This window comes from Chiloscyllium plagiosum, chromosome 32, assembly GCF_004010195.1.
Source record: "Chiloscyllium plagiosum isolate BGI_BamShark_2017 chromosome 32, ASM401019v2, whole genome shotgun sequence".
Classification (NCBI taxonomy): Eukaryota; Metazoa; Chordata; class Chondrichthyes; order Orectolobiformes; family Hemiscylliidae; genus Chiloscyllium; species Chiloscyllium plagiosum.
The window spans coordinates 3,479,686-3,488,928 of NC_057741.1; the positions used below are offsets into that span (position 1 = coordinate 3,479,686).

The following is a 9,243-nucleotide window of genomic DNA, read 5'->3' on the forward strand; positions in this document are numbered from 1 at the left end:
ATCCACCGCACCCCCCCCCATCCAAACTATCCTCCACGACCCTACTAGCATTAATGCCATATTTTCCTAGCTGCTATCAGTTCAGATGAAGAATCACTGGACTTGAAACATTAACCATTTCTCTCCATAGATGCAGCCAGACCTGCTAAGCTCCCCCCCTAGCAACTTACGGAGTTTTAGGATTGAGCATCATGGAAAGAGACCCTTCCGCCCACTCATCCATGCCGACCAGATATCCTAAATTAATCTAGTCCCATTTGCCAGCACCTGGCCCATATCCCTCTAAACGGTGGTTAGCACAGCTGCCTTGCAGCGCCTGGGACCCAGGTTCAATTCCCACCTCAGGTGACTGTCTGTGTGGAGTTTGCACATTCTCCCCGTGTCTGCGTGGGTTTGCTCCAGTTTCCTCCCACAGTCCAAAGATGTACAGGTCAGGTGAAGTGGTCATGCCAAATTGCCCAGAGTGTTAGGCACATTAGTTAGGGGTAAATATAGGGTAGGGGAATGGGTCTGAATGGGTTACTCTTCGGAGGGTCAGTGTGGACCTGTTGGGGCAAATGCCCAGTTTCTATATTGTAGGGAATCTAATCTAAACCCTTCCGATTCATGTACACATTCAGATGCTTTTTAAATGTTATGATGTGGAGGTGATGGTGTTGGACTAGGCTAGACAAGGTTAAAAATCACCACACCAGGTTATAGTCCAACAGGTTTATTTGAAAGGACAAGTTTTTGGAGTGCTGCTCCTTTGTCAGGTAACTAGTCGGGTAACCTGACAAAGCAGCAGCGCTCTGAAAGGGTGTACTTCCAAATAAACGTATTGGACTATAACCTGGTATTGTGTAATTATTATATTTTAAATGTTGCAAATGTACCAGCTTCCATCACTTCCTCTGGCAGGTCATTTCAGACATGCACCACCCTCTGCATGAAAATGTCCCTTAGTTCCCTTTTGAATCTCTCTCCTCTTACCTTAAACATATGCCCTCTAGTTTTGGACACCGCTACCCTATCCTGGGGGACAAAAAAACTTGGCTATTCACCCTATCCACACCCCTCATGATTTTATCAACCTCTATAAGGTCACTCCTCAGCCGACGATCCTGGGAAAATAGCCCCAGCCTTTTCAGCCTCTCCCTAGACGTCCAACCCTGGTAACATTCTTGCAAATAGTTTTGGAACACTTTTAAGTTTAACCTCCTTCTTATAGCAGGGAGACCAGAACTGAATGCAGCAATTCAAAAGTGGCCTAACCAACGTCCTGCACAGACACAACATGACATCTCATTTCCTACGTGGAAGTGGGTACTACAGATTAAAGTCAAGATTAGAGTGGTGCTGGAAAAGCACAGCAGATCAGGCAGCATCGGAGGAGCAGGAAAATCAAAGTTTCGGGAAAAAGGAAACCCGATGAAGGGCTTTTGCCCGAAACGTCTATTTTCCTGCTCCTCGTATACTGCCTGACCTGCTGTGCTTCTCCGGCACCACTTTAGTCTTGACTCTGATCCCATTTCTTATATTTAATGTACTGACCAATAAAGGCAAGCAACACCAAACACCACCTTTGCGATCCTATCTACCTGCAACTCCACCTTCATGGAGCTATAAACTTGCACCCCAGGGTCTCTATGTGGCAACACTAACCAGGACCCTATCATTAAGGTGTAGAAGTCCTGCCCTGATTTGCCTTTCCAAAATGCAACACCTCACATTTATCTAAACTCCATCTGCCATTCCTCAGTCTATTGGACCATCTGACCAAGGCCCCATTGTAATGTGAGATTACCTGCACTATCTACTACACCATTAACTTTGGTGTCATCTACAAGCTTACTAACGTTTCATCCTATATTCACAATCAAAGCATTCATATAAATGACAAAAAGCAGTGCACCCAACACTGATCCTTGTGGCACACCACTGGTCATAGGCCTCTAGTCCGAAAAACTCTGCACCACCAGCCTCTGTCTCCTACGTCAAGCCAATTTTGTACCCAAATAGCTAGCTCTCCCTGATCTAACCTTGCTAACCAGTCTACCATGTGGAAACTTTGCCAAAAGCCTTGCTGAACTTGTTTCAGATCTCCAACACCCGCAGTTCTTGTTTTTTTTTTTGTTGCTGTCAAGATACACTGTTCACAAAGTTCCACTAACAAAGATTTCTCAACAAAGTCAGAGCTCTCGTGATGACTCAACACGTTGCAGGAGTGGAAGCAGAATATTACAGATCAGGACAGTCCTGGATGCAATCCCTCGTGCCAATGAGACCATTGGTCCCCGGGTTAATGGGGAGGCTTTAAGGAAAAAAAGAAATTAGCTGAGATTTCCAACTGCTGGCTGTGTCCAGAGGTGGACATTGGGTATTCTGAGAACAAGAATACCCACAGTTTGGAAACAGGCCATTTGGCCCAACAAGTCCACACTGACCCTCCAAAGAGTACCCCACCCAAGCCATCCCCCTTACCCTATTACTCTTCATTTACCCCTCGCTAATGCACCTAACTTACACATCCTTGAACACTATGGGCAATTTAGCATGGCCAATTCACCTAACCCGCACATCTTTGGATTGTGGGAGGAAACCCACACAGACACAGGGCAAATGTGCAAACTCCAGACAGACAGTCGCCAGAGGCTGGAATCGAACCTGGGTCCCTGGCGCTGTGAGGCAACAGTGCTAACCACTGAGCCACCATGCCACCCTCTTTGTTGTTTCTTATAGGAAAATAACCTGAAGATCTTGAATCATAAACTGGGTTCAGTCGTGCCCAATGTTTATGTGTTACAAGTGCCAATTAATATGGACATTATGCTGTTGGAATCAAACAGATTTCCTATTATGAAGGTGTTAGAACAGACAGATCTTGACATTGATTAGTGTGCAGATTTGGTCATGCCCACACACTTGGTGGGTATGTTGTGTGCAATAGTCTAATTACATGATTTGTGATCCCAAATCACAACCCCTCGCACAGGTGGCCAACATGCAACTAATGAAAGCCTACCCGAAAGTTTCAGCCTGTACGATGGCAAAATAAGCATGTAAACAAACAGCAGGCTGGTCTTGTGCTGCAGAGCTTACTAGTTTTGGTGAAAGCTTATTATGCACTGGAAGCTAGAATTTCAGTGAAGGCTGCATCGTAATTAGACCCAGACATCTGCCTAGCATCTGCCCCAGCCATGATGCACCACTCCTCTAAACAGTCAATTAGTTTAACTAACATTAAGCAGCAAGACTTTTGGGCTCCCTACTGATACAGTCAATCAATGATCAATGGGGTGAGTGTCTGGTGCACGCAAAACACATGCTAGTAAGCAGCACAAAGGTGGTGTGATGCCTGGACTTCAAACAATGGGTTAATCATACATTGCCATTTCGTGCATACATTCATTTACCAGCTTCCCAATTTAGCATCTGCTAGCTTGGCACGCATGTCAAAAAATACTCATTGGAAAGGCCATTTGGCACACCACACACAGTATTTGAAGTGTCAGTGTCAGGGGCCAGGAGGAAAATCAGTAGAGAAAGGAAAATGAAAAGACAGCTCAGAACATTAAATTGGTATTTCAACAAAAACTTTAACCTTGAAACGAAGCATTGAAATTTAACAGACTTTAGAAGCCCCTGAAGTCTACTGCAATCAAGTAGTAATAATTTAGGGATTTGGTTCCCTATGCTAACCTCAATTATCTCCAGTTTAATGGAGTATTCATTGTGGGATGCTGACAGCTAACAAATTGCTCACTGGTTTTCGTTTTCTCTAATTAAGCCATGTTAACATGTTCTATTGACTCAGAGTAGCTGCACTGAAAATTCAACGCTAAATAAATACAAATCAGAAACAGCAAGCTCAAAAGGACGAGGGAAACTGGAAAGTAGGGGGAAAGACAAAAGAAGGAAGGGAATAAAAGTAGATTAAGGTTCAGGGGATAAATGGGGAAAACTGGGGAATGAGGTGGTACTAGCTAATGGCTGGAAGCTACAGCATCATGAGGAGTAAGTGCAAAGCTGGGAGAGGAAGGGCCAGTCAAAGATGCAGATGGAAGTGCCGTAAGTTAATAATGAAAGATTATCTTCACTGATTGCAAAATGGAGAATAGAGGAATAAAGCCTGATGATTCGCACTGGAAAAGAGAATGAATGTTCTTGCGTAGAAAGTTATCAAAACCTGGAGATGCTTCACCAGAAGGTGAACTGAAGTTGCAGAAGTAAAAAACGTTAGATATAATTTAAGAGGGGCAACATTAATTATTTGAAAAGGAGAAATATAAAAGAATCTGAAGGGAAGGGGTTTATAGCTACTGGTTATGCTGGAATTCCTAAGATTCTATGAAAATTCACCTTTATTAAGTCAGAGCTAAAGAACAGATTAGAAATGTGATACTGAACTGAGTTTAGGCGATGCTCCCCAAATGCCAAGGCCTCTGCCCACTGTTTAACTCAGGTCAATGCCACTTAGTTTCAACAAGTTAAGGCCCGCTTGATATCGGCTCTGCCTGTGGCTCCCAATGCAAGTCATCAACTTCTCAAAAAGCTCAAAGAGAAAAGCAATGACTGTCAAGCCCTTGTGAAGGGCAGGTGATTCCAGCTCTAGGGTCAGCACAAAAATCAACAGATTATAGGATATTACTAATTATTGGTAGAAAAATTGGTCACTGAGCAATTGTGCTGTCATTGGCTACAATGACAAACTGAGTGTTATCAGTATTACTATTAGCTATGGGAGCAATTTCATAGAATCCCTGCAGAGTGGAAGGAGGCCATTGGGTCCATTGAGTCCACACCAACCCTCCAAATAGCATCCCACCAAGACTCAGCCCCCTACCACATCCTGTAACCCCACATTTAACATGGCTAATCCACCTAGCCTACACATTACAGGGCAACTAAGCACGACCAATCCACCAAACTTGCAAAATCTTTGGGCTGCGAGAGGAAACCCAGGCAGACACACGGAGAATTTGCAAACTCCACGCAAACAGTGGCCGGAAGGTAGAATCAAACTTGAATCAAAATTGGAGGGTAGAATCAAACTAGTGTTGTGAGCCACCATGCTGGTCCAATGTGAGACACTTATTGGCGGAAGCCACACTTCATTGTGTTCTGCAAAATGGCTTACTGGCTTCAGATTCCCTCCTTCAGCCAGCCTTCCTGCTTCCCAGAACTTATCTTATGATAACTGTGATCATTAAATCACGAGGACAAGGACTGATAATCATCTGCAGTTTAGAGGATTTGGAATGGAACAACATTTGCAGATAATACACAGTTAAAAGAAATATCTAGATTTTATGGGGTCTTGTAGCCTCTACCCTGCAACTCAGAAGTCATGAATTACTCTAAGACAAAAGAATGGAATTCTTGCCAGGAGGACATCCCACCTTTAGAGAGCTGAGCCATAGCAGGGAGTGGTGGCCACTGCTGGGACTATATAGAGGCAATCCCCAATGCTGAGAAGCCTAGGTAAGCATATGAATATCAAAGAATGGAAGGATATGGACTGAGGGCAGGCAGAAGCGATTAGTTTAATGTGGCATCATGGTTAGCACAACATCGTGGGCCGAAGGGCCTGTACCTGTGCTATAAAGTTCTATCTGCCAGTCACCTCTCTCTAATAACACTATGGTCCAGGAGGATTGTGGCAACTTTACCTTACTTCTGTGCATCTAAAAGGTCTTCATATAGACAAGGTATTACCATAAAAAGCAGGAGAATTCAATTAATAACTTACCTTCAGTGCATTGTGCAATTGGGAAACATCATATTGTAGAGGAGTCTTCATCAGCCCAACAATCAGCTTTTCAAACTTGCCACCCAATTCAGATTTTAGATCCTCAACAAGATCCTGTTGCATTTAAATAAGATTACTGTTATATTTCACATTCCTTCAATACGTCTCTGCCAAGTTTTTACAGAGAATACAGTTGACACATGGTTTCACTTAGTGAGATCCCTTCCACAAAATCAAATTGCAGAATTTGGAGACAATTTTTCCAAATGGACATTAGCCAGATCTTAATAGAAATGACTAATGCAAGTGGGAGGAAGCAGCTCAGAGACAAAAATGGACTGGATTATCAAAGCAAGACTGTTAAAGACTGCAATGCCTTTCCCTTCCTCTCTACAGCCCAGAATAAAGAAACTTCAGAAAATCTGTGGCTGAAATTGCCAACTAACTTAACATTTTAAAAGGATTCTGACAATTTATTTACTAGATTTCATGTGGAATATAAGAGAGCAACGGAAAACAGCCAACTGATTACATGTGAGTGGTTGAGAATATCTTACACCCACTTTTATAATTATGTAAGGTTAGAAAAAGGCCAACAATGTTTACTCCAAACACAAGACAGGAAAGATGAATTTGAAATATTTACTATCCCTTCCATATGATTTTACAGAACCATTATTATAGACCTGATAAAGGATTTACTGGAAATTTATCAGGATTGAAGGGTGATTAAAGCCTGAAAAACTTCTGGGTTTTTTTTCAAGTTATAAATTGAAGTGTGAAAGTAAATAATGAAAAGTTTGTTTCATCAGTTGAAAAATAACTCATTTATACACGGTACCTTTCATGACCTTGGAATATTCATGATCCTGAATTAATTTGTAGATGTTTTTTCTGGAAGTGTTGTGATAAGGTTAGTTCTACACTCACACAAGAGTGAGCATTACAGACTTTAGTTGACCTAACTACATATCAGGATGGCTCTCTGCCTCTCTCATCTCCAGTGTCATAAAATGCAGACCATCTGGCTATAGGCTTCTCGTTCAGTGAAATCAAGGCCCTCCTGCTTCTGTGAGCAATGCCATTTGGTGTTCGGCAAAGGCATTATCTCAGCTGTAGCTCAATGCCCTAATGCTGCAGTTGCCAGAGCCACAGCTTGGTATCCATTTCCAGTTAGGGCTATCCATGAGCCTCATGTCTCTGGTTGAAGGTGTAAGTAATATGTTATTATTCTTGTTCATTCCCACCTGTGACACTCAGCATTAGCACCAAGAAAGGGAGGGAAGTTGGATTTGCAGCCTTTGGCCCATTAAAAGTTGACATGGGGTAAAGCTGTTTTGTAATGGCGTGGTGCAGTACTTGAGCAGGGTTTAATGAAAATAGTCATTCTTTCTCAGATGTAGTCTCGCTCCAGTCAGTCCCTCTTCCATCCATCCTGGGGATTAAAATTTCCTCAATATTTCAGTGATCAGATAGTATTTCAATGAAACAGGCTAGTTAGAAAGGTGTTGAAGCTCCATTGTTGCTCCAAATGCCAGTTGGATATTTGGAATGAAGTACAATCATTTTAAGGCACACTCAATGATCAAATGACTTTGGACCTCTGGTTTATTAAAAGGTATGCACCACTGGGACTTTTCCACGTCTCTCATTTCCATTATGACGAATGCATAACTGAGAGTTACATGCAGTCAGCACGACTATCACGATGGTGAGAAAACTAGATGGAGCTTGATCTTCTTTCGACTAAAGTTTGTGTTTCGAGCAAATGCATTAAAAACAAATTGAATGCTATAATGAAGCATGCACATCGATGTTTCCTTACCCGGCCAAACAGAGTTTTGTACTGAAGGTTGATTTTCATACGCTGGGTACTGCTTCTAGTTGTCAGGATATGAAGAATGGCACTTTCATCAGTACCTATAGAACAAGAAAACAAAATCTAAAATTTTAAAGAATTATTAAGGGGGGGATTCAAGATGGCGGCGACCCAGCAAGTCTGAGTCTATAGTGCTCTTCCCAAGACTGGGGTAAAGTGGGTCACCCACCCCCACCACACTCACCAAATCATTCATAATAGCTGTTTAATTTAATTAGCTGCTTAGTATTATATTTAAACAGTCTAATATTTAGTAAAAATGACGAAAGGGAAGGGAGCCCGCAGTTCTCAGCAAGCAGGAACCCCTCCCCCACCCTCTCCAGCTGCAGCAGAGGCGTCCACAGCCGCCCCGGGGGACTTACCTACAGTGACAAGCCTTGTGGAGATGATCTCCAAGCTGGTCGCGAAGATCGATGCTTTTATCGAGGAGCCCCGAAGTCGATGGGACTCACTCTCGGCCGCGCTGCAGAAGCACGACTGAGACATTAAAGAGATCGAGCGCCGAGTTGGAGGGGCGGAGCTGAAGACCGCGACCTCCGAAACTACAGCGCAATCGGCCGTGGATCAAGTCCGGACTCTCGAACAGTGAGTCCAGACCTTAGAGAATCACATTGATGACCTCGATAATCGAGGTCGTCGAAAAAATATTCGTTTGCTGGGCCTTCCCGAACGGGAAGAGGAAGGCCAGCTTACAGTGTTTCTCGAACAGTGGCTGCCACAGCTTTTAAATTTGGAGGCTGGATCAGGCCAGGTAAGGGCAGAATGGGCCTACCGGGTCGCAATACGCGGGCCCGGCTCAAACCAGCGCCCCCGCCCGGTCCTGTTCCGGCTGCAGAGCTATAGGGAGAGGCAGATACTCCTAGAAGCTTCTAGAAATCTTGGAAAAGACCCCCAAGCTATGATCTATAAAGGATCCAAGACCATGTTATTTCAGGACTTTTCCCCAGCTCTGGTCCGAAAGAGGAAGGCATTCGACGAGGCGAAGAAGCGAATGTGGGACTTAAATATTCAGTACTCCTTACGCTACCCAGCGACGTTATGCTTTAACCATGAAGGATCCGTGTATAACTTATATATATATAAGCCGGGGGGTTTGGTTAGTATTGGTGGGGGGAGGTGGTTACCTTATTCTATTTTACCTCTGTCTTTAGGAGCGGGGTTGTTTTTCCCTTGTTATTTTGTATTATTTAATTATTATTTGTTGAGGTTGTAATTTTATAGTTATATGTTTATATATGGTATTAACATTACCAAATATATCCAGGTGTTGGTGTGGGTGGGGGTAGGGTGCTCACTGTTAACTCTAGCTTGGTATTATATTTGAATTATATATTGAGGAGCGCCTGGGTCAAGGGAGGGGCATTGGTTGGGGGAGGATATGATGGGCCTTTGGAAAGGAAGTGACACCCCCTGGGAACAAGGGGGAAAATCTCCACTTAAATATGTTATTTTTTATTATTTAGAAATAGTTTTTTATTATACTGTTGTGAGTGTATTAGAGAGCCTTTATTTTTGTAAATTTTATATGCTCTATACTCGGGATGTTCTGGATAGGGTTTCCCCTCCTGAGGGGTCTCGGATTTGCCCGGCTGATTATGGCTGATCAGTCGGTTAAGTGGTGCACCTGGAATGT

General features: G+C 43.3%; 1 protein-coding gene across 2 annotated transcripts in view; it reads right to left on the reverse strand.

Moving 5' to 3' along the window:
* Positions 1-9,243, reverse strand: part of LOC122539321 (annexin A5-like) — a 64,549-nt gene that overhangs the window by 30,594 nt on the left and 24,712 nt on the right. For both annotated transcript variants that reach the window (XM_043674025.1, XM_043674026.1), the window contains exons 4-5: positions 7,557-7,651; positions 5,732-5,845 (exon numbers count right to left, since the gene is read on the reverse strand). In XM_043674025.1, the coding sequence (XP_043529960.1) occupies positions 5,732-5,845; positions 7,557-7,651 (209 nt within the window). The remainder of the gene's footprint in view (positions 1-5,731; positions 5,846-7,556; positions 7,652-9,243) is intronic.